The sequence below is a fragment of the Daldinia decipiens genome, assembly GCF_022478715.1.
Source record: "Daldinia decipiens strain CBS 113046 unplaced genomic scaffold F4813scaffold_34, whole genome shotgun sequence".
In the NCBI taxonomy this organism is placed as follows: domain Eukaryota; kingdom Fungi; phylum Ascomycota; class Sordariomycetes; order Xylariales; family Hypoxylaceae; genus Daldinia; species Daldinia decipiens.
Genome location: NW_026054577.1, coordinates 257,270 through 281,070, shown reverse-complemented (window position 1 = coordinate 281,070; position 23,801 = coordinate 257,270). Strand labels below are relative to the sequence as shown.

Below are 23,801 nucleotides of genomic sequence, written 5' to 3'. Positions count from 1 at the left end.
ACACACGTAAAAGATAAGGTTCTTTTAGAATGCCATGGATCTTGGCGTTGGCACATTCCTTTCATGATATATCCGAGAAAGGGTATGAGATAGTATGGTGTGATGTGTAGATGACCGTCATTGGTTCTGGCAGAATACTAAGTTGGAGGTGCCGTACCTGTATTATAGAAGTTACTGTACCTACGTACATACCTAGGCGTTATACTTATGGCTGTTATGTTATGTATTGTACAATACAATACCTACCTATGGCTTCTAATGAGGTAGCTGCTATGTATTGCACCTGCTAGACATGTACCTATCTTGCGCAGAGCTAGCCTGGAGCTACCCAGCTACCCCGCTATTGTAACACCAGAAACCTCCAGTGACGTAGCAAGTCTATAGAAAATCTAGAGGGGTCAGCTTGGCGACGGATAAGTACGTTATATATGTATACCTTAGGTATGTACGAAGTACCTAGATGACCTTATGTAAATTGGAGGTGCACAAGCGAGGAAAGAATTGATTTAAACTGAAGAAAACCCGCCGGAACGGTGAAGATAAATTAACCAGCCAACCAATAATCCAGCCAACCCAGACTCGGAATTAAAGCACATGGTAATCATACGATATAAAACGCAAGGCATATATAAATCCTCATTGACCAATAAACACCAATTCCCATCATAGAAACCGGCTCAATCGCACGCTATTTTGCAATCTCGCAATCTCGCAATTTCGCAATATTCCAATTTCGCAATATTCCAATATTCCAATAACGTACGGAAATCCCGTCGCCAGACTTTTTTCGAAACTTTGGACACATCTCCGTTTCTCCAACGCCGTCCGCCAAAATGACCCTTTCAGTCAGGTATCTTTAAGACCAACCTCGCTAATAACCCCCCATATTCACTTAGGTATCAATATCCGCTCTCCGTTAGATGACATTTCCCTCCTATGCTCTTCTGATACCAAGACAAGACACACACATACACACACACATTCCGGTGTATAAACGCCCCTAACTTGTACCTAACCGCCGGCTTTCCGTCCGTTCCGTTTAGAGAGCTTGCATGCTGCCCTCGCCGTCCGTCCTAAAAACCAGCATTGCATGCTTGCCCCTAACGATGTCCGAGTCTCCATTAACGCCTGATGGTCCGTAATGTCCCCCCTTTCCTGTGCCGATGCCTAGGTCGCGGATGCGGCCCGTCCCGATGTCGAAAAAGGTGCCGTGAACCTGCAGGCCCCTTTCGGCGATGGCATCCTGAATCGATGCATTGGCCATGAGCACGTTGACGCCGGCCTCGACGTTGAGCTCGGCGACGCGCACCGCACGCTTCTTGTCGTCGGCGATGCTGTCTAGCTCCTCCTTGTGCGCGTTGCGCACAGCCTTAAGAGGCGTTAACCAGATGTCCAGCACGCCGCCGACGCGGTTGTCGCTAAGCGAAGCTGCAGCCCCGCCACACGATGAGTGTCCGCAAAGCACGACGTGCTTCACCTTGAGATGCACAACTGCATACTCGATGACAGCTGCCGTGTTGATATCGGTTGGCGAAATAATGTTGGCGATGTTACGATGCACGAAGACATCGCCTGGCTGCAAGCCTAGAATCGTCGTCTCCGGGCAGCGCGAGTCAGAGCAACCTAACCAAACTGTTGCACCACGTTTAACCGCGTTAGCCTCCTAACTCTTTCAGTAGGTTTAAATTGCCTTGCCATGTCCGATGCGACATCTCCGCACTGCATAAACCATAAACCGCGGCGCAGCAGGCTCAGCAGGCTCAGCAGGCTCAGGATTCAGGATGGCCAAGACCGTACTAGTGTTCTGTTCTGTTGAGTGGGTCTTTGCTCATCTCTCATCTCGCATCTCGCATCTTGCATCTCAACAAAGGTGTACATATTATGCCAAGAAGAAAATTGTTTTAAAACTTACGGATTGCTGGAGACTGTCCCGATGCCAATTTGGGGAAGAAGTCGGGGTTCTGATGACCTTTGTAACCGGCCCAGGCTTGGTTAGAACTCAGCGCGTAGGCAAAAGCATCTTCTGCGGCCATGGTAAGCGAGTGTTCCCCCCAAAGTTACCTCGCCAATCTCGGGGATCTCAAAAATAAATTTAAGCGTATTTTTGGGTGTTATGAGATGCCGGCGTCCACCCCTGTGGATCCAGATCTGGGATTTACTAACCCCTTTTCTTGGCGGGGGAGATAAGCAGCGAGTAGAAGGAGAATAGCAATACGTACGCGGAGGAGCAGGCATTTCGAAGCTACGAAAGCTGGATGCGGCCTTTTATATATGTGAGGTTCGGGGATACGTAATGTAGGTATGATGACTACAGGGCGGCACCCAAGATCCCAGCCGGCAACCAACTGAAGGCGGGATGAGATGTAGGGATGCGGGATGCAGGATATGAGCGAATTAGGAAGTCCCAAGCCCAATCAGATATGGCGCTCGCCCACTTCGTCCACACCTTCAGAAGGATCCTATCCTATAGGTACCTGTAGGTATGCTTGATGACTTTGACCGAGGTTCTCGCTTTCGTCTGGTCTTGCTCAAATCGCGCTCGACCGGATCGGTATTCACTCGGAGGCGGCCGTGATCGTACGGAGGTGTAAATCACGCGACGGGCTGATATTACTGGCTAAGTATGTGGATAGCGGTGATGATGCAACTCGGCTTTAGACGGATAATCCCTCATGAAGTGGATTCGGTAGGAGATTTTGAATTTTATTTGGAAAGGAGTACGGAATAGATAAAGGTAGGGACAGGTAGGCGTACTATGTATAAAAAGAGCCGAGTGGAATCAAGAGAGAAGAAGAGTCCCAGGATGCTAACAAGGGCTTGTCAAACTGCTTAGCGTCAGCAAGCGATGATCCATGAGTCTTTAATAGTGTATCACGCTGGAACTATCGAGAGGAGATCAACAGGTAGCATCGCTAAGTCCGGAGTCCGGGGTAAAACTGCAATCTCAACTACGGAATACTTAATCTTAGATAGATATGTGGCCATCTTAACCATCCCAAGCATAAATAACACCCCCAATCTTCCCAATCTTCCTGGTGACCGGTCGCCCAGACCTTCCAAACCAAGGTTCCAAGGTTCCAAGGCTTCGCCCTTCACGGTGTTACCAAACCCCATGTAGATCTATAGTGTAGGTGTGTAGAAAGGCCCGTTGGATAGGTAAGCATAAGCATGAGCATGAAACGGGGGTCGCAAGCGTGAGGCGGCGCACGGGATTTTGGGATAGGTCGCGGGCATGGATCTAGATTACGGATATTGGAGCTAGGCTTGGTTTCCCGTGGATTCGCCAAGACGTATGTATTACATACCTAGGTACCTACCTAGGTCCTACATGCTTGCTTGCTTGCGCTGCGCTGCGCTACGCTGCTGTGCTGTGCGCTGGGTACCGCCGAGAAGGGGCCCAATCAGCCAGCCAGCCAGCCAATCTGCTTGCAACGTGCCGGGCGTGCTGCTTCGCCGGACCACCTCCCCTGCCTGCCTGGGGACAAGGGCCTCGCTACCTACGTATGTACTATTATGTAGGTGCGCGGCTTCGCGGCATGGGAGATAGGTAGGTACATACGTAGGGTATTAGGTAGGTATGTAGAAGAGAAGAAAGCGGTGAGGGACGGGGGGAGGGAGGGGGCGCTGTCAAACGGATAACATGGGATTTATGCCGTATCTACATCTTGCTTGCGTAGATGCTGGTTCGGCTGGTATGGGTTTGTTGGAAAGCTGTGACTACATACGGGCAGATAAATCAATCCTCTCTGCGTCTGCTTTGAGTACCTAACCTACCTAAAGACAATGCCCGGGTGACCACAGTTGCCCAGTTACATGTAATAGACCTTTTCCCCATTCACTACCTCCTAAGCTTCTCATTGTTGTGAATGAGAAAATTACTTCATGTACTAAGGTCACAACGGAGGGTGTCTTCCTGGCAAACCTGGTACCTTTAGTTTATATATATTGTTTTTTCCGCACGTGACGTTACCGTCTATATGGCTCCTCTTCGACAAGCTTCCCCTCCTTAAAAGCTAGGAGAGATTAATAGAGAAAAGACTATCTAGGTTAGGAGGGGGGATGCATATTGGTAGAAGTAAATATTTTCCGTGAGAGAGAGATAGAATGATTTATTAAAAGATATAAAGATAAAGTTGCTAGCTAACTACCTGTTAGTTATTTCGAAACTGTCTTTCCATCTTTATCTTTTCAAGCCCTCTTATCTCTGCTTTCGCTTCGCGACTATGATATCAGTGTAAGCCGCTTAGTTAAGCCCCTCCCTATCTCCGAGATCTACTTGGCGGTCAGCTTGTACTATGTATACCTATAGGCTAGGCTAGTTAGGTAGGTAGGTAGCTATTAATATCAAACTAATTCGGGTTCAATTAATATCAGCGCTGTTACTTTCTTTTCTTCCTACTTTCTCATAACTAGTTCGAATACTTGAGTCGCAATAGGTAAGACATTATTAATTCTATTCGATATCTATCTCAATATCTATCACGATAACCCTCCTCAACAAACGCTTATTAATAGCTTGGTGGCTGTGATGTCTCAATTAAAACGGTTAATTAATATACGCTGCCAAGGCCTTGGACCCTGGAACCAAAACGCCAATCAAGAGCCTCATAAGTTTAAATACATCTTATCAGTCATGTGCCGACATCACGTACGATGTATTTTATTACCTGGGTTTAACACATCTTGGTTTTTCTTGGCACCATATATGCCAATTCTATTTCTCATACTACTCGGTTTCGCCGCCAACAATATATAGGTATGTATCCCTCTTACTCGTATTTAAGCCACATAATGCACGGCCTTCAACGTCGATGGTCGGCAATAATAATCTAAACATCTTGACACTAGCCAGACACTAGGTTCCCCAAAGTGACGGGGGTCATGTTTCTACAGATAACGAACATTCTACCAAGGTTAAAGCCGAGCTAAACATGCCCCTATCCCGGGGAAGCTAATCACCGGCCCCCCTATTTTTGGGGGTTCTAACAACAAGGCCCGAGTTAACCATAACAACAACAAAGACGACGACGACGACGGTCCCGAGGATACCGGTAGAGAATTAGACTATACATACATAGCCGCCATTGACAGCATCGCAGATCCCATGTCACAATACTTGTTTGATCGTATCCAAATGGAACATTCTAACCTACATCCCAATGCGCCGGTACCTTGTCTTAGCATAGCATAGGTACCTAGGTAGTTACTCAATATCCCAAGATGCTGCATTACAGGCCATAGCATAGGATAGCACATAGTGTTTCAGTACATACAGTAAACCCGTACCATAACGAATCTACTATATAGCAAATACACTCTACATAATATAACGAACTTATACACCCTTGTTGTTGTTTTTTAAATTCGTTATAGTGCGGTTTTACTACAGTATATCCCCGGCGCACAATGTTACAGCCCAACGAGCTAGCTGGAAGATACGCATGAGCGGCAACGCTTGGCTATACTTCCAATCAACTGAACAGTGTCAATCAAACAGAAGTTTACCATCACAGCCAAGATAGAACCAAACGATAAACCAATACTAGGTACCTAGATATGTACTGATATACGAGATCAAACATGCCTGCGCCGCGTAAGCTCCAACATGGATGTAAGGCTACAGACCCGGCACTCAGGAACGTTTTCTGTATCAATACCTAGTCTGAGCCAAGAGCGTGGGTAAATACGACACTACCAAGAGATTTGCTTGGCAATCTTGGCTTGGCTCGGCTCGACTGTCCTCATGCGGCAATCTCCCAGAACACCAAGCGTACGAACTAATCCGGGTCCCAAGAAATTCACCTATTTGGAAGATATAACAGCCAAGTCTTGGCTCGAACGGTTAAGATATTGCGGGAAAATAGAAGACGTAGACTTTACGAAATTGCATCGATCATTCATTTGTCACATTGGTCGTCGGGAAACTCTGCAGATGGAGTCTAGATAGGCTTTATGCAAATCCATGTGGTTGGTATTCCCTTTTACCTCCTCCAACGCCGGAACTGTGCAAATATAGAAATCATGATCCCGTGACCAGCCCTAACGCTTAGACCTTGATGGCCGATTCCAGAGCCTTCTTCTTCTTCTCGATGCGCTTGTTGGCCTTGGCACCCATGATACCACCACCCCACTGTCGTCGAGCGTTCTCGGATCCGGCAAGGTAGCCGTCCTTGATAGCGCTCACGAGCTTAGAGAGCTCGTTCTTGTCCTCGGATCGAACCTCAGTAATGGCGAGGACGGCAGCGGTCTAAAATTTCATTAGTCAACCGTATTTAGTGCAATATTGGTGGTTGCATACCTTCTTGTGGACAACAGTTCCGAGGCGGGCCTTGCCCTTGATGATAGCGTAGGGAACGCCCATCTTTCGGCAGAGAGCAGGCAAGAAGATGACAAGCTCGATAGGGTCAACGTCGTTGGGGATCAGGACGAGAGAAGCCTTCTTGTTCTCGATCAGGCCGACAACGTGGTTCAGACCGAACTTGACAGCGTAGGGCTTCTTGCTGACATCTTCCTTCTTTTTGCCCTCCTTGATAGCGGTAGCCTCCTTGACCAATCGCTCCTTCTTCTCGGCCTTAGACTCGGGTCGGTACTTGTTGAGGAGCTTGAAAGCCTGGGCGGCAGTGTTGCGGTCCAGAACGTGCTGGAACTGGGAGATAGCTGGGGGAACCTTCAGGCGGAGGTTGATGATCTTCCTCTGGCGCTGGAGACGGACATACTCGGGCCACTTCACCATGCGGGAGAGGTTTCGCTTGGGCTGGATGTCCTGGCCAATGCCAAAGTTGCGCGATCGCTTCTCGATAAGGGGGTTCTAATTGACATGTCAGCATCACTTTCAGGCTCTTCAATAGAGCAAATGATTGAGGAGGATTCTACTCACCTTGGGCGTCTTCTTGGAACCAGCCTTAGAAGCGAAGGGGGCCGGGGCGGCCTTCTTACCGGACTTAGGAGGCTATCATTGAGAAGAAAGACATCAGCAAATGTGTTCCATTGACTGTAGTCTTTCTTGAACTCTAGAGAGATAATCGCGAATGGTATTTCACATTGCGCGAAGATCTCAAGCCAGTTCCTCACCTGCGTCCGAAGACAACAGGCGGAAATTAAGCAACTCAACAAGCGAGTGCCATTGAATTATTTGGCTGAGTGCAGAAGCACAGCAGTTTCGGACGTCAGGAGCTTACCATATTGATGATTTTGTCGTGTGGTCGGCGTTGGGTGAAAGGTTGCGACCGAAATGAGAGGTGTGAAGAGTAAAAGAAATCTCGTGTAAAGTTGCGAGCTTAGAAAAAACAGAAAAAGTTGTGCGTAGGGTTTCGCAGTGGGCCGGATGGTAAAATATCGGATAATTAGCCCCGAGTGACTAAGCCCAAAATAACCTAGTTTAGTTTGCCCCTCTGCGAAGTATCATACCTTAGGTATCTTTGTACCCTTGATATCTTCAACCCCACCAAAATTCTTCGAACCACTGGAACTTTGCATGTGCTGTAAGCAACCAGCAACCTTGAATGACATGAGTCAATCTCGGCGAATACATATTAAATACTATAATACTATTCCAATTTATTTCTCAATAATATCATCTATCTCCATAAAATTTACTCCATTATCTATACCATCGTTGAAAGCCCAAGTACTATAGAGAATGCCACCGGCGCTTTGTGCCCTCTGCAAGACAGAGCGAGCCTTGATTAAGAGGCCAAAAAATCACCAGAAGCTCTGCAAGGGCTGTTTCATCCGAATATTCGAAGATGAAGTGCATCACACCATAACTTCATCGCGGATTTTCTTTCCGGGGGAAAAAGTTGCCATCGGTGCATCAGGTGGCAAAGATTCAACCGTTTTAGCTTCGGTGCTCAAGACACTGAACGAGAGACATAACTATGGAGTTGATTTAATACTCCTAAGTATCGACGAGGGTATTAAGGGCTACAGAGACGATTCCCTCGAAACAGTTAAACGAAACGCAGTACAGTACGACATGCCGCTGAAAATAGTAGGCTATGATGAACTGTACGGCTGGACCATGGACCAGGTTGTGGAGGCAATTGGCAAGAAAGGCAATTGTACTTATTGTGGCGTTTTCCGACGACAGGCTCTAGATAGGGGCGCGAAGATGTTGGGGATTAAACATGTCGTCACTGGTCATAATGCCGATGATGTCGCAGAGACCGTTCTTATGAACCTCCTTCGAGGAGATCTACCGCGCTTATCAAGGAGTACGAGCATCGTCACCGGAAGCGACGCGAGCGAGGTTAAGAGGAGCAAGCCGCTAAAATACTCATACGAGAAGGAGATTGTGTTGTATGCGCACCACAAAAAGCTTGACTATTTCAGTACCGAATGCATCTACAGTCCGGAAGCCTTCAGGGGAAGTGCTAGGAGTTTGATCAAGAATCTAGAGAAGGTCCGTCCCAGCGCCATATTGGACGTTGTTCGAAGTGGGGAGGATATGGCGAGACTGGTGCCCGGTGCTACACCAAGTTCTTGTGCTTGTGATGGGAAGGCTACACCTAACCAAGCTTCTACTGACGAGGATAATATCGGTGGCTGCGGTTCGTCGAATGGTCGCACAAACGGTGGTGAGATGGCAGCTATGGAGAAACAACTCAGAGAAAACGAAGCGGCCAAAGCCGCTGGACTCGAAATAGAGGTCACGGCTGAAAAGCCCAAAGCACGATCTTATGACAGGCCAAACCCAACCAATGGCCAACTAAAGACAGCAGGCACCACTCTTCCCATCAGGTTAAAGCAAAAGCTTGGCACATGCGAGAAATGTGGTTATATGTCGAGCCAGAAGCTATGCCAAGCTTGTATGCTTCTCGAAACCCTGAATAAGAACCGTCCAGAGATTACAATATAGACATAAAGTGGGTAGGCGTTCCGGCATCCCTGGGTCTGTTAGAATAGGATTTAAATGATACCCTAAATAAAGCGATGACCAGCAACAGACACACGACAAGACGAGTTGAGTATCAGGTGCTGTATTTTGTAGACTTGGTACAAGTAGTTGCCCATCGTAGACAATATGTCTTCCTTCCCTACTTCTATATTCTTGCATCTACGTAAATCGCTTCTCGACCTACATAATATGTCAGTACCAGGTATCACCAACGTATTCATCAGCTGCAGAAACATACCCGCCATGGGTTATTCAGCTCGAATCCTGCGGGGGCTGCGGTTGCGTCGCTCTGTCCTCGTAGATTTCCTGTAAGACGCATATCGCGGTTCATCACTGCGGGAAATGAAGTTAGTTTCCTCCAAGCCCAAATGCATCACATTGAGGATTCGCCCGTACTCTGTCTATCCCACTGATCTATCGATCGCCTCGCCCTCTTGCCGCCGTTTTGCCAATTCCTAAACTTTGAAAGTCCTGCGCCGGTAGCGCTAAACATCTGATAAGGTCTTAGTATCCAAGCAGTCTGCTATCGAGGTAAGATATCATCGGCCGGGAGTTCTTACGGCAAGGATGATTCCATATGGAATCAGTGCTTCGAAGGGGACGGCCATTGCGGAACTACAGGCTGTGGTAAGACAAAAGGTTAGTATGGAAACATTGGGGATATATCGTGATTATAGTTGAGGGACTTACAATGATGTATGACCGCACGGTCGGTTGCAATTGTTTGTTGAGGGCGTCAGTTGACAGGCGACTTGAGGTAGCTTATTGTGTGATTGAGGTCCGAGGTTGAGATGGCCAAGTCCAACAGCCAATGATGTCGACTCAATGTTACAGCCTAAGGCAGAACAATTTGTCTTGGCATTAAGTCTTAGCGACATTAGCTAAGCAGTTCTAGGTCTTATTTAAATGGCTTTGGCAGGCTTCGGCGTTAAATGGCTCAATGGGTCTAAGCTCGGGGTACATGTACCTGGGGTACCGGTACTATCCGTATCGGGTTGGTCAATGCACCTTTTAACGTGCATAAATGTTGTTAAGGCTTTCCGAGCTGACTAAGTTGTGGAGCCATAGCCGGGCAGTTGCACCACCAACTTTAACTCACCTCATCCAAAGACGGCGCGAGGGGGATTCATTTCATCGCTTCCAAGTACACTAATCACCCTTCGTCACATCTTTTACTCTTTATTTTCGCAGAAGGACGCGTCGAATTCTCCCCTGAATCATGGGATTCTATGACTAACATACAATAATTGCCTTGGCAACGATATACAGCGCGTCTACAACATCACTTCCAAGTCGGCAGAATAACCTCCAGTCCGCATGTTTCAAATGCCTTCGGTATTACCAGCATTCGATTCTATACCTACCCTATCTTTATACCCCCAATACTTCCGAGCTTCGTAGTTATCTTCGTCCTTTTATGACAGGCATGCGACAAGGTCCTTGGTAACGCGAAGTGGCGCGACCCCGAGGCGTTGGAGCACTTGTCGCAAGATACACCTAATCCTACACTCTCGCGTAAATAAAAAGAAACCACGCTCTACTAAATAATACTCGTCGACCCTACCTGCCGAATCGGTAAGGCGATGGCCAATACGCAACTCATGCAAGAGGAACTACAACAAAGTGTAGTACTATCCGAAGAGGATGCCGAGTTTGAGGAGGATCTACCAGACACTATGATGGTAGATAACAGCGGCCCCCTACCCTCGGGCAACTCAGGGGATTCGGCCTATATAGTAGCCAATCATGTTGTACCAAGTTACAGTAATGATAGCACTGTGGGTGCCGACATGGTACCCGTAGACGAAACGGCTTCGCACTACGCAGAAGGAGGATTAGATGGTGTGCCAGCTAGTGGTGGTGAAGCTGGTGATCACGATGGTGAGACCTCGGTCAGCGATGGTGACATCCATGACGATGACGATGCCTCTGATGTTGACGCAGAAGGAGAGGACGATGACGATGAAGATGAAGACGAAAACGAGGGCGTTGGCGCCGTAAAGATCAAACCTGGTCATGAAGAGAGCGATAGTGATGATGATAGCAGCCTGGGGTCAGGCTCCACTCGGGAATCAACAGAATGGGAAGAAGTTGTCGAAAATGATGACGAAGAAGAAGAGGAAGACTCTGATGCTGTTGACCCTAATAACTGCATATTCTGTAAAAAGGCCGAGGAACACGATCCGGGACCAGAATTTGAGGCCCACCTTGCATGCAAGAAATGTGGTGAACATGGTACGTGCAATATCTTTATAGGTGTACCTTTTTAGGGGTGATCTAACATGCGATACTTAGCTCACCAGCAATGCGCCCGCGAAGAAGGAGCACTTGACGATAAAAACAGTACGTCCTGCACACGATACTTCATGTTTAGTTATGTAACTCACCTATTTGTACAGATGCATCGATTTGGAGATGCCCAGACTGCGCTGCTGGTGATTCAGGATCGGACTCGGAAGCGCCTTTCGATCGCGAGGAAGCAGAAGGCGATCATGATATGGAACTAGATGGTGCCGATGATAGTGATTTATCCCCTACTGCGACTAGTCTATCAACCGCCCCTAAACTTGCCCGAGATCTACTCCCTTCTCAACGCGGCATGAATAAGCCAGATTCGCTACTCGACGGAGACCCTATGGATGGCTCGCGAGTCCTACGAAAAAGGAAGACGTCGTCACCTGAGGCGGAGGTAGACATAGAGGAAGTAATGTCGCTACGTAAGCGGAGAAAAAATACCTCTGATGAATCTGCCCAAGACGAAGCTATACAGGACACAGCAAATTCGGCAGAAACGTCAAGCAGACCAAGGTCAGGGCGTGCCCTGCGACACAAGGCATCAAGCTCGGAGGCTCTGTGTACGATTGTTAAGAAGTCGCGCTCTAGCCTGCTGGTAAAGATGCGGGTGAGCGCTACGGAATTACATAAACTTTCACACAACTCAAGAGCCCGGAGGAAACGAGCTGGCCGAGCAACTACATCCCGATCATCTCGTTCATCCAGAAATGTCGCGTCAACACGAGCTGCGGCTGTTGCAGAACCACCCCCAATTACACCATTCTTTCCTTCCAGCTATTCTCAACCATTTTACTCCTTTTATGATAAAGAACCAGATGAGCTTAAGGGCAAGCCATACGGTGGAATTCTAAGCGAGGAACAAGCGGATACGACGAAGACGCTGCCTACTAAAGATGACAGGCGACGGTTCGATGAAGCGAAACAGAAGGCGGAAGAAGAATGGAGGAATAGATTGCTTACGATGCAAGCCGAAGCCGAGGTACCAGTAAAGAAGTCACGGAAGGCTTCTGGTCCCGCAAGCCAGATTGAATGCATCGAATTTGGCGGCTGGGAAATAGACACCTGGTATGCCGCACCGTACCCCGAAGAGTATAGTCGCAACCGAGTCCTATACATTTGCGAATTTTGCTTAAAATACATGAACTCGGATTATGTTGCCTGGCGACACAAGCTCAAATGCGCCGCAAAGCACCCTCCTGGCGATGAGATATATCGACATGGCTCAGTTTCCTTCTTCGAGGTTGATGGTCGAAAAAATCCAGTATACTGTCAAAATCTCTGCCTTCTAGCCAAGCTCTTCCTCGGCTCTAAGACGCTGTATTACGATGTTGAGCCGTTCCTATTCTACGTCCTTTGCGAGTACGACGATCTAGGTTATCATTTTGTCGGCTACTTTTCCAAAGAAAAGCGTGCGAGTAGTCAGAATAATGTGAGCTGCATCCTCACATTGCCTATCCATCAGCGAAAAGGTTACGGTCATCTGCTTATCGACTTCTCCTATCTTTTAACAAAAGTAGAGGAGAAGACCGGCTCTCCTGAGAAGCCTCTATCTGATATGGGCCTCGTATCGTATCGAAATTATTGGAGATTAGTCATGTGCAAGTACCTCATTGAACACATGCCTGAAAACAAGTTGCAGAGGAAGGGCCTGAGCATTAGACAGATATCAGACGATACAGGAATGACCCCTGATGATGTTATCTCAGCCCTCGAGGCACTCCGTTTCCTCGTTCGAGATCCTGTCACTCAAGTCTACGCGTTCCGGATTGATATATCCTATTGTCATAAAGAAGTTGCGAAATGGGAGGCAAAGAATTACGTTAAGCTGATTCCCAAAAATCTCACATGGATGCCTTATGTCATGGGCCGTAGCAACGCTACAAATTTCGAGTTAGGGCCAGCCCTTAACACGATCGCTCCCCGCGAAGAGGACGAAGAGGTCAAAGCTGTCCAGACCCTGGCAGAGAGCGGCATTGCGACCGGAGATTTCGCTATCCCGCAGCCTACCAGCCAGAAACCACCTCTAGGCGCCGAATCATCCGTCCTCGAATCGACGGAACCAAATGATAATGCCATTATCGAGCCCCCTGAGGATATAAAACCCAATGGTATTGGCAAGGAAAACGCAAATGCTTCTGCAAGCCGGTCTGAAGACCCAAGTACTTCGGTTGGTGCTACTGCTCCTGCGAATATTCCAGACGACGAGAACGATTGGCTTAAGCCATACGATACTATCCCAACCAACAGATTCCAAGTTTTCCCTCCGATAAATAACAGGCGTACGGCCATTTCACGCCTCAACTCGAGTATTGCTAGACCGCCTCTGCCGCGCATCCCACCTCCAAGCTCGCGACGAACTGTACGACCCAAAGCTCGTCGCTCAGCAGCTGGCGGCTCTGTTCGGAAGTCGGCTCAGAAGACAACTTCAGGTAAACGTAAGCCTGGCGGCACCGGCCGTGGACCCGGTCGGTGGCCAAAGGGTACCAAGAAGAGTGATTATGGCAACGCGGATAGCGGTCCTGGTTTACCACCGGCGTGGGTTGAGCGAAAGCGACTAGCAGATCTAGCCACTACAGATGAAAATGACACCCAAGACACCGTCCAGGTGCAAGTCACAGAGGCCAGCAAGAATCAGAAGGGCAAGCAAGTCGCATCCTTCTCTGCCAAATTTGATGCCACAGCTGATACTGCAACCAACAGCGGAGCCGCGTTGCCCGGCGATGCTGATGTCGATGTGGATATGAGCGGAGTTGGTAGCTACCAAGAGGACGTAGGTGCAGAAACAATAGAGACGTAGAGCGCCGTTTATAGTCTCGGGCAGGCATTGCAGTTGTTTGTATTGTATTCGATGCATAGTCGCGATAGGTTTGGGCGATTCGTAAAGAAGATATTCATTGATTCGCGGCACCGCGAGCTTAGGGAATGTACAAAGCCAAGGGAACGGCGTATGGCGAAGAAATTTAGTTGCAACGCTGGTAGATACCTAATGGAACGCTTGATTTTATCATTACTTGGTTTGGCTTCTTTCCATAGCTCTAGTTTTAAGGTCTGAAGAGATGTGTAAAGGCTCGAAGAAATTCAGGGGCAGATGCATTTATATGCATACCTACCTCCTAACACCTATCCTATAACAATTAATGTCAACTTTGCTCAAGACTGAAATCAGTTCAATGTTAGAAGCTTTATTTTTATTTTCTTACGCGACAAATAACTTGATTTTTCATCTCCTATGCGGGAAATTCATATCATATTCGTAGGTAGGTAGGTACTTACCCAACTATGCATATTACTACTTGTAACGTGATTTCGCTTCCGTAAAGTGGTGTTAAGGCTTCTGCCATGTATATTAGTGGTCCGACCTCAGCTAGGTACATTGTTTTTTATACTTCGGCAGACTTCTCTCCTCGCTTTCTGCTCATGTCCTCGGACGTAGGTGTCCAATATATAGATTGTGTAGGTGTGGGTATCTCACTATATACGACTATATATCGATGTTATCATTTATACCTCTAAATGTAGAGGACGTATTGCAATAATCAATTAAAGAGGGGCTTTGCTTCAAAGGTCTGATAAGTTCGGAACTGCAACAGTTTGGAAGTTTATGTAACCTCTCGCTTATGAAGCTTAACTAAGCGTTGACCAATTATAGAAAGCTGGATAACTATGTGATTCTTTGTATATCATACGTATGAATATCTCTCTCGAAGTGCCGACTAACTCCGCTATAGAGTAATTCCCTTCAAATTGCCAAAAAGAAACCTTCACGGTTTAAACCTAAAGCGGTATCCTCCGCAGGCTATAAGCTCAGCCTTAATTTCCTCGATAATTACTCTATAGCTAGCTGGTACTTGAAACGACGGCGTATATTGTAATAATCAATGGGAGACAGGTCCGCTTAGAACATCCGCTAATTATAGCTGAATCATTAAGATATTTACAGGCATGAAAATGCTACTCACTTTGAATATGTTCGAATTTCTATCAAGATACGAAGGGAATTATTATACGAGTATCATATATGGGATGTTTTATAATTAAATTTGGAGGCGAACTTGTTTAACAGTTTTAATTACGATGTAGTAAATCACTAAATAATATGTTTACTTACTGGACTTGTATATCAATACTAAAAAGCGAGGAATCCTCTATCTTAGATTCTTAATATCAGCTTTTGTTATTGCTAACTGCCTCTTGTATATTTTAGTTATGGACGGTTAGCAATTGTAGACTTGTATGGCTTTTATACGGCCTAATGCATTCAACTCATAGACGCATATCCCTAGATTGGCTAAAAGCATATTCAGGTACAGTCGGCAACAACTTATGATTAATGCCGTCCATGTTTCAGCCTTGCAGATAAGGATAAGGGGAAATAACCAATTATTACAGACACGGCTAAAGTTGAACTTTGTCCAATTCGTTCAGTTTCAATTCCAACCCACCACCTGGCATCTTCCGTTTCGATTAGACAGGTGTATAATGAACGGCCTCGCCGGTTCGAGGTAGTCAGCAGATCAGGCAGCTATGAAGCGCCCGAATATGTTGAACTTAGTAACGCCGGGCCGCGTAATCTCGACGCTATTCTTCTTGGCCTTGCATCAGCTTCTCATCGCACCCGCCGTCGCATACACGGCGTTATCGGACAACTTTCTTAAATTAGTCCCATCGGGAGGTGATGACTTCGATATTGAGAAAGGTAAGCTTCTGGCGCCAGTTTTAATCCCGCGAGTTCCGGGGACTCCGGGTCAGGCCGCTGTCCAAAAACATTTCGTGGACTTCTTCACGAACGAACTACCAAAATGGAATATCGAGTGGTATAACTCAACCTCAAAAACTCCCGTCTCAGGAAATAATGAGTTGCCATTCGCGAATCTGGTATTCAAGAGGGAGCCGCCATGGGTTAAGGAGGGACAGTCAAATCTGTTGACGCTCGCGGCTCATTACGATAGCTTGATTACCCCTAAAGGATTCATCGGTGCTACTGATAGCGCGGTGCCTTGTGCTATTCTCATGCACGTTGCGAGGTATATCGACAAGTTTATTACGCAGATGCACGACGAGATGTCTGCGCTTGGTGAAGGAGGGACCGTGGCGATGGATATGGGCGTACAGATTATTTTGTTCGATGGCGAGGAGGCATTTCAGAGGTGGTCAGAAACCGACTCACTCTATGGATCCCGGTAAGCCCTAACAGATACTCACTTTTGCAAGATAGAGCACGGACTGACGAAAACTCAGAGCTCTAGCTGAGCAATGGGAGAATTCCCCTCACCCAGCAATGTCATTTTACCGCAACCCGTTGGATCAGATTAGTATGCTTGTGCTCCTGGACCTTCTCGGCGCGCCTGACCCAACCGTGCCGTCGTTGTTTCTGCCAACGCACTGGGCTTATAAGGCTATGGCTACTATCGAGGATAGAATGCGTAAGCTAGATCTTCTCGAATCGAAGCCGAAGCGCCCCTTTCTACCCGAATCGGAGAAGAGGCCGACTTCTTTTCGATCTCTCTATATCGAGGACGACCACAAGCCCTTTATTGCTCGTGGAGTGCCAATTCTACATATGATTGCCTCTCCATTCCCCAATGCGTGGCACACAATGGAGGACGACGGTGCTCACCTAGATATGCCGACTGTACGTGACTGGTCTAAAATCGTCACGGCTTTTACGCTCGAGTGGTTGGATATGATGGAGGTTGAACCTAAAGAAGCTACCGAGGCTCCAGCGTCAGGCCGATAGCCCATGTCCTATTTAATATGGACTGGTTGCTGAATCTTTTTGTATTTTGTATGGGAGCGATTTTATTATTGGCGTTGAATGGGCATAGTGATTCTTAGCTGGAGGTTATGTTGCATACTTGACTGAGTAAAAAAACAACAATAAATCGAATGAATTATGAGCTCTAATGTATGATAGAGCTGTGCGTGATCTTGGATGTTTGCTAATACTACTTACTACCGAACTAGGCCCCTGACTTATTTCTCTCGACGGTGTAAGGAGGTGGGTGCCTTTGTCACAAGCAAGCGTTGTATTGTAATAATTATCTCCAGTACCAGTACTCCTGACTGCATACTACCAATAATACTACGTTCATGTATGCGTTCACCAGTAAGCAGGTCGTAATGAAATGTAGGTATGAAGATTTTGTGCATAGGGGTACATTCGATGAAGCTGAAAGGTTTCTGAAGGGATCAATTGAGATTGAGGACTCCACTAATCTACGTCATCCTTAACTCAACGAATGAGGTGACATGCTTCTATGCAAACTAAAGTAGCGAGGTAGTATGTAGTACGTGGAGTACATTATGTATGTACCTAGACCTAAGGTAATGCAAGTATGTAATGTACGTAATGTACTGGAAATGTACTTGGAGGTTCGTGCTCATGTGTAAAACGGAAGAAGCGCAGCTTGCCCAACTCTGACCAACAGGAAGACAGGACACGTCGATGGGGCTCACGGGGACGCTTTCCTGCCGCGTCACAAATGGCCACCCGAGAGTAAGAACCTTGGATGTACATATTTTATGTATCATGTACGTATCTTATCATGTATCAGTTATCCCGCCTGACTGACCCCATTCCAACCTTATTATTATGTTAGTCTCCTATTTTTGACCATTCTAACCACCTTAATCTACTCTAATTTGCGGTGGTTGCTGATTTGCCTTCGACAATTATCTGCTTTCCTTTTGGTCAATTGTTAATAATTGTAAAGACGAAAGGATAACCTCCTTATTGTTGAATGATTTATTTTCCACATTATTGCTTAGTTTTGTCCCATATCTAATCTTGCCCCGTTTCCTCTCTGTATTGATAATATTTTTATTTTTTATTTTTTATTTTCAAAGACCTTCGGCGGTTACGCTACTAAGTTCTAATACCTGCAACAAATAACCCCGGGTACGTATCGCCGCTGCGTCTCCTATTGCCAAGGCCCGCATTACGCCTGTCTCGTCTCTTTTGGGTGCGTACAGTAGGTACAACGTGTACTGGCACAGCTTTGGGCTCCCCTCCCAACTTCCTCAGTTCATCAATTAAAAGTTACTCTAATCAACCAATTCCACCAACCTCCTCCCCCCTCTCCGAAGAACTCGGCCCCCCTTTATCGCGATTAAACTGCTAGAGGATCTGTACTTGTCTATTACCTTGTTCCGAGTCGCGGGCAAAAGTTGCCGTCGGAGCTGTCGACGGCTCTTGCATTAGACGAGTCTGCGACGACGCTGGGTTTATAATAAACGGTAACTTGAGAAATAATCCGCCGGCTGGATTGCGCTTTCGTCGCGCCGACTACTGATCATTCTGCGATCGTATCAGCCCCAACATTTCAACCCATCACAAAAGGGCTCGTCTTCGCCTCCTTCTGTTATTGTTGTATTCGCATAGCCGGTTTCGTTCGTTTGGGGGAATATCGCCAAGATGTCTAAGGTTATGAGAAGTGTGAAAAATGTCACCAAGGGTTACTCGAGTGTCCAGGTCAAAGTGCGCGAAGGTCAGTAGAGTGCAACCATTTACTATCCATCCATACCGAACTATCTTGCGCTCAGTTGAAGTTGAGTATTGAATATTGAATCCTGATTTATTTTCCGCAGCGACGAGTAATGACCCATGGGGTCCGACCGGAACCCAGATGAGCGAGATCGCTCATCTCACATTCAATTCGTATGCTTGCCTACAATTACACTATCCTTGCATTATACCAGTGTCTCTAACTACTTCCCCAGGTCGACCGAGTTCTATGACATCGTTGACATGCTCGACAAGCGCCTAAACGACAAAGGCAAGAATTGGAGGCACGTTTTGAAGGCTCTGAAAGTCCTAGACTATTGTCTCCACGAAGGGTCCGAGCTCATCGTTACCTGGGCGCGGAAGAATATTTACATCATCAAAACCTTGCGCGAGTTTGTCTATATCGACGAAGAGGGTCGGGACGTAGGACAAAATGGTGAGTTATTCTGACATGCAATTGGAAGTCGTGCCATTAATTTTGGGTATACAGTCCGAGTTGCCGCGAAAGAGTTGACAGCCTTGATTCTGGATGAAGAGCGGCTGCGAGCCGAACGCAGCGATCGGAAGACGTGGAAGTCTCGTGTTACTGGAATCGAAGAATTCGCGCCTGAGGGTGCTACGGCCCCACGAGGAAACAACCGACCTCAGCGACGACATAGCGACGAGGAAGAGGATGCCGAGTACAAGTTAGCAATAGAAGCTAGCAAATACCAAGAGGAGGAGGATCGAAGGAAACGCGAAAGCCGCCAGGGGCCCGAAGATGATGACGACTTGGCCAAGGCTATTAAGCTCAGCCAGGAGGAAGATGAACGAAGAAGGCGAGAATTGGAAGAAAGTAATGCTAGTTCACTCTTCGACGATGCTGGACCGAGCAACGCGCCTCAACCGACTGGGATGAATATGGGATATCAGCAAGGCAGCAATGTTGATTGGCTTGGAAACCCGATCGATCAGAACCAGATGATGCAGCCGCAACCGACCGGATACGTGAACAATTCGTACACTGGATACCCGGCGAATGGCTACACGAATGGTTTTAACAATGGTTTCAACCCTCAGCCGACAGGTGTGTATGACCCTTACGGCCAGCAGCAGCAGCAGCAACAGCAACAGCAACAGCAACAACAGTTTCAACAGCAGTTGCAACAACAAAACACTCTCCAGCCTCCGGCGCAGCAATTCCAGATGCAGCCTACTGGATATAATCCTTACGGCCAGCAACCTCAGTTCCAGCAGTTCCAACCTCAGCCTACTGCTTCTCCAGAGCCAGTCGTCCAGCCTGGAAGCAACAACCCATGGGCTTCTAACAGCAACCAAGCAGCACTCAAGCCGATGCCGACCGGGTCGAATAATCCCTTCGCTAGCGGCTTTGGACGACAGCAGCAGCAATCCCAGGCCCCGGCAATTCCTACTCTAAACAGCTTGCAGAGTCTTCCTGAGCAGAAGTCGCTCCAGGGATTCGCTCCGTCTCCTCAACCTCAATTCCAGTCCCAGCCGCCCTTTCAAGCCAAGCAGCCCCAGAAGCCTCTTAGTGAACACGAACAGAAGCTTAATGCCCTTCTTGCTAGCGGCGATGGCATGGATACATTTGGAAATACTGGTGATCTTCGTATTCCTTCCCAGCATACAGCACCTGGTACCTTCGTAAATTCGGCTGGTGCAGGCGTAAACAGGCTCACGGCCGAGGCTACGGGAAATAATCCATTCCTTCGGCAACAGTTCACCGGCATGCCAACGGTATCTTATGGCGCACCGCAGATGCCTGCAGCTACTGGACCTGTTGGTATGAATGGGTACGGTGGGGCGAGCAACCCGTTCGCGGCACGGCCGCAACAGAATAACAACCAGGGGCAAGACCTCATCCAGTTCTAGAATTTGTCTTTGCGGGGACGTTCGCGATGCAGATCGCGCGCCCTTCACTCGCATGTGATGATGCATGCATTCTCCTAAGTTGGGTGATACCCATCCTAGTACACACTTCTCGTATTGCGTTCTCTTCGCCCTCCGGCCGACTAATGGTAGATAGGAGTTAGGTACCGGAGGGTTGCTATTTGCTCTCCAAGGAAAATCATAGGTGGGGGGTTAGGTCTACGATACAATCCCCTCTGCTGCTCCGTGTTGTGCTTTTGGGGAGAAGCTGGGACAGATTTCATTTGATAGCAGCAGTCCCATAGTGCCAAAACGATCAATAGAAGACATTGAATGGGCCTCGTTTTTAAACGGTGTAGCAAGATAATATTGTTATAATTAAACGTGATGTTTTTAAATTCTGACCCCCTTATTTATACCCTGACTGGATATATACCTAAGCATGCATACATATCCCATGTATACTCGCCATTCCCATCTGCTTTTACCTGAACATCTGCCCCCCCCAGCTACCATGCAGAGCACACAGGCAAAACTGATACTATGTAGTCAGACCCGATGCGCAACTTGGAACCAATCCATGATAGAGCAGTAATGCACTTCGTACGCAAGATGGGGTATTATACAATTCCAACCTAACCCAGTCCCAGCCCAGCTACTCCCTCCTTACTGCCCTTTCAACACCAGGTTCTTAGGGCATATTAAAACAGACCCCGGCACGGTAGATAGCCCAAGGTAGGTACCTAGGTAGGTATGTAATAGCGTAAAATGTAGAATCGGAGGGAAATGTAGCGCAATATTAGACAAACGCAACGCAACGTAATAAGGTAATGTGGGTATCGGGTATCTTGTAAGCTTGCTTTCATCTCCCTCTAGCTTCTTTCTACGTCGCGTCTTCTTCTTCTTCTTCTCCTTCCGTAGCACACGCCCCTTTGTTCGTTTGTCGAGCGGGTCCCCTCTCCTATCTTCTTCTTGTCTGTTGCATCCTGGCCGGCTGTCTCGGCTATCCTCTCGGCTTGCCGCTTGGGCGGGCATTCTTGGTCCGTCTCGCGGCTCCCGGACACGCGCTGGATGGGGCGGCGTGTTGGTGCTTAGAGGGAGGGATAGATAGATACTCGGAGCAAATTCTCTCCTGATGCTGCTTCTGCTAGATTCCCAGTTCTGGCTAGGTGTCTTGTCTCGGGGAGTAGCGAAAGCAGACGGGGATTCTTCAGTCGCGCTCTTCTCGCTTCTCGGCTACCTGCTTGCTTCTTTCTGGCTAGCTCCCGTCATCACCTATCGAGGAAGATACCCAGAAACTCCTCGCGGCTGACGCCGCCCTTGCCCTCGACGTCGAACTGCTCGATCATGCTGTGCAGTTCGTTGTCGGGAACGTCTTCGCCGAGCTCTTTCACAACGCTGCGCAGGTCGTCGACGGTGATAACGCCCTTGCTGCCGCGGTCGAATAGCGCAAATGTCTTGAGTAGCTCCTCGCGCGGGTCGCGTGCTGCTACGTACCGCGCCGCGACTGCTTGGAAGCCCTCGCGCGATAGCCGCAGGTCGACTACGCCTGGCGTAGTCTGTGGCGGCGGTTGGTTCGGGAGAGATGGTAGAGGCGTCCAGCCTGGACGTGGTCGCGCGGCCGACTTAAATGATGCGATGAGGTCGGGCCGCGAGAGGTTAGAGAAGCCGAGGGCTTGTAGCGCGTACCGGAATTCACTAAAGTCGAGCTGTTCGTCTTTGTTCATGTCGAAGAGGTGGAACTGCGCGTTTGTAACCGTTACTAGTTAGCTTGATGTGGTCTCTTCTATAGTGTTTGTCTTGCTTTCTGGTCAAGGCCTCGCATAGTTGTTATACATAGCGAGATATGGTTGCGTATGTGTTTAGAAAAGGGGGTACTCACGCAATCGTTGATCTCGTTCCGATGTTCGTCGCTTATCTGATCCCAAGGCTCGGCGTGTTCTGGATTCCGAATTGGGGCTGCGAATCGCGTGCCTGGTCTCGTCGACCCCGGCCGCACCGACGCATTGTAATCGTTCATGGCGTTGCTTGCGTAGTTGTTCATGCTCTCTTATACGTGATGCTCTGAGCGCGTGGCCCTAGGAGCTATCCTCTTTTACGCGCGAAGGTTTCGAGTCGTGGTTTAAGAGCGGAAGCCGTTGTCGCTAGGTAAATCGGTCGCGTTGTAGGGCTGGTAGTTAAGCTTAAAGTAGAGATGGCACTTTAACGAATTGGTGTATCTTGCGTGATCCTAGTTGTGATCCTAGTTCGAGAGAAAGAGAGAGAGAGAGAAAGGTAGCGAGTGACGTGGAAGCGGTAAGCATGCAGGCTATTGATTATACAATTGCATGCGATTAGAACCTGCAACGGCAAGAAACACGATATCTATCCAAGAGAGCAAATAGACTCTCGGTATGCTGACCAACACGGAATCGGAATTTCGGGCTGCAGCGATTATAGCAGAACGGGTTGAATCTAGCGGTCGCGAAACTGCAATTCGAAGTTGTAGGTGGCCCCGTTGACGCGAGCCGGGATGCGCACGTACAGTTGGAAAAATGGAGAAGAAGAAAAAAGAAGAAGAAAAGCTGCGCGACAATACAAAATTTTCGAATGCAAATGTAAGTAGTGCAGAGCCAATGGGTTATACTGAGTGTAGTAATTTGGTCGGAAAATTATAACTTTACTTCCTGTACCATTTTTTTTGTGGTTGCATACTGCAGCTTAACTCGCGATGTTTTTTTTTCTTCTTCTTTCTTCTTCCGGTGTAAGTCGGGGGGTTGGGCGCGATGCACGAAATGGTACACGTAAACGCGCTTGATAGGTACCTGCAGGCTTAACGACACTATTTTACCTGGTCGCACTTACGGAGCTAGCCTCGTCCCACCCGAGAAAGAGTCGGGGCTAGCGGACAGGCGGATACTATGTACAGTACATAACTAATGAGGTCACGACGCGTTGCTCTCAGCATTATAAGTTAAAGTATGTGGCTTATGGAAGCTTCACTACGATTTATTAAATACATCATAAATGCTTTTTAGAAAGGAAATAATTACCTCTCAAATTCATACTGAACTGGTTGTCTTATGTTAAAATATACATATCACTAAGCATTTTATATAATCTGCCCAAGTGAGAGGTGAGAGGTGAGGAGTAAGTTTGTTGATATTTCATTATATCCATGTTCAACTCAACTTGAATGGTCATGATAATTTCTGAATTGTGATTCCTGGTTGGCTCATGTAGAATAAGAGAAAAATA

At 47.6% G+C, this 23,801-nt stretch overlaps 8 protein-coding genes across 8 annotated transcripts; 4 read left to right on the top strand and 4 right to left on the bottom strand.

The window, feature by feature from the left end:
• Positions 1 to 751: 751 nt before the first annotated feature.
• F4813DRAFT_196616 (carbonic anhydrase) lies at positions 752 to 2,434 on the bottom strand. Its single transcript, XM_049239508.1, has 3 exons — positions 2,177 to 2,434; positions 1,913 to 2,035; positions 752 to 1,632 (listed from the first exon to the last, which is right to left on the bottom strand). The coding sequence occupies exons 2-3, from the start codon at positions 2,031 to 2,033 to the stop codon at positions 1,040 to 1,042; spliced, it is 714 nt and encodes a 237-aa protein (XP_049096787.1). The 5' UTR covers positions 2,034 to 2,035; positions 2,177 to 2,434; the 3' UTR covers positions 752 to 1,039.
• A 2,937-nt stretch (positions 2,435 to 5,371) lies between these two features.
• On the bottom strand, positions 5,372 to 7,324 carry F4813DRAFT_369464 (60S ribosomal protein L8-B). Its single transcript, XM_049244431.1, has 4 exons — positions 7,179 to 7,324; positions 6,878 to 6,949; positions 6,299 to 6,808; positions 5,372 to 6,247 (listed from the first exon to the last, which is right to left on the bottom strand). The coding sequence occupies exons 1-4, from the start codon at positions 7,179 to 7,181 to the stop codon at positions 6,047 to 6,049; spliced, it is 786 nt and encodes a 261-aa protein (XP_049096786.1). The 5' UTR covers positions 7,182 to 7,324; the 3' UTR covers positions 5,372 to 6,046.
• Positions 7,325 to 7,639: 315 nt separating this feature from the next.
• On the top strand, positions 7,640 to 8,857 carry F4813DRAFT_382454 (adenine nucleotide alpha hydrolases-like protein; the record flags this gene model as incomplete). Its single annotated transcript, XM_049245804.1, has 1 exon — positions 7,640 to 8,857. One exon carries the CDS (start codon positions 7,640 to 7,642, stop codon positions 8,855 to 8,857), a length of 1,218 nt encoding a protein of 405 aa, XP_049096785.1.
• Positions 8,858 to 9,055: 198 nt separating this feature from the next.
• Positions 9,056 to 9,504, bottom strand: F4813DRAFT_392330 (uncharacterized protein; the record flags this gene model as incomplete). The annotated part of the gene is made up of 4 exons (XM_049247262.1): positions 9,056 to 9,076; positions 9,135 to 9,229; positions 9,293 to 9,389; positions 9,457 to 9,504. The coding sequence occupies 4 exons, from the start codon at positions 9,502 to 9,504 to the stop codon at positions 9,056 to 9,058; spliced, it is 261 nt and encodes an 86-aa protein (XP_049096784.1).
• An 800-nt stretch (positions 9,505 to 10,304) lies between these two features.
• Positions 10,305 to 14,158, top strand: F4813DRAFT_196512 (uncharacterized protein). Its single transcript, XM_049239507.1, has 3 exons — positions 10,305 to 11,131; positions 11,192 to 11,239; positions 11,296 to 14,158. The coding sequence occupies exons 1-3, from the start codon at positions 10,480 to 10,482 to the stop codon at positions 13,986 to 13,988; spliced, it is 3,393 nt and encodes a 1,130-aa protein (XP_049096783.1). The 5' UTR covers positions 10,305 to 10,479; the 3' UTR covers positions 13,989 to 14,158.
• A 1,367-nt stretch (positions 14,159 to 15,525) lies between these two features.
• On the top strand, positions 15,526 to 17,344 carry F4813DRAFT_369458 (glutaminyl-peptide cyclotransferase). The gene is made up of 2 exons (XM_049244430.1): positions 15,526 to 16,371; positions 16,430 to 17,344. Exons 1-2 carry the CDS (start codon positions 15,716 to 15,718, stop codon positions 16,926 to 16,928), a joined length of 1,155 nt encoding a protein of 384 aa, XP_049096782.1. The 5' UTR covers positions 15,526 to 15,715; the 3' UTR covers positions 16,929 to 17,344.
• Positions 17,345 to 18,249: 905 nt separating this feature from the next.
• Positions 18,250 to 20,899, top strand: F4813DRAFT_196438 (ENTH-domain-containing protein). The gene is made up of 4 exons (XM_049239505.1): positions 18,250 to 18,678; positions 18,779 to 18,848; positions 18,911 to 19,131; positions 19,186 to 20,899. Exons 1-4 carry the CDS (start codon positions 18,606 to 18,608, stop codon positions 20,565 to 20,567), a joined length of 1,746 nt encoding a protein of 581 aa, XP_049096781.1. The 5' UTR covers positions 18,250 to 18,605; the 3' UTR covers positions 20,568 to 20,899.
• An 818-nt stretch (positions 20,900 to 21,717) lies between these two features.
• F4813DRAFT_196475 (uncharacterized protein) lies at positions 21,718 to 22,911 on the bottom strand. Its single transcript, XM_049239506.1, has 2 exons — positions 22,447 to 22,911; positions 21,718 to 22,306 (listed from the first exon to the last, which is right to left on the bottom strand). Exons 1-2 carry the CDS (start codon positions 22,606 to 22,608, stop codon positions 21,836 to 21,838), a joined length of 633 nt encoding a protein of 210 aa, XP_049096780.1. The 5' UTR covers positions 22,609 to 22,911; the 3' UTR covers positions 21,718 to 21,835.
• Between the last annotated feature and the right edge of the window lie 890 nt (positions 22,912 to 23,801).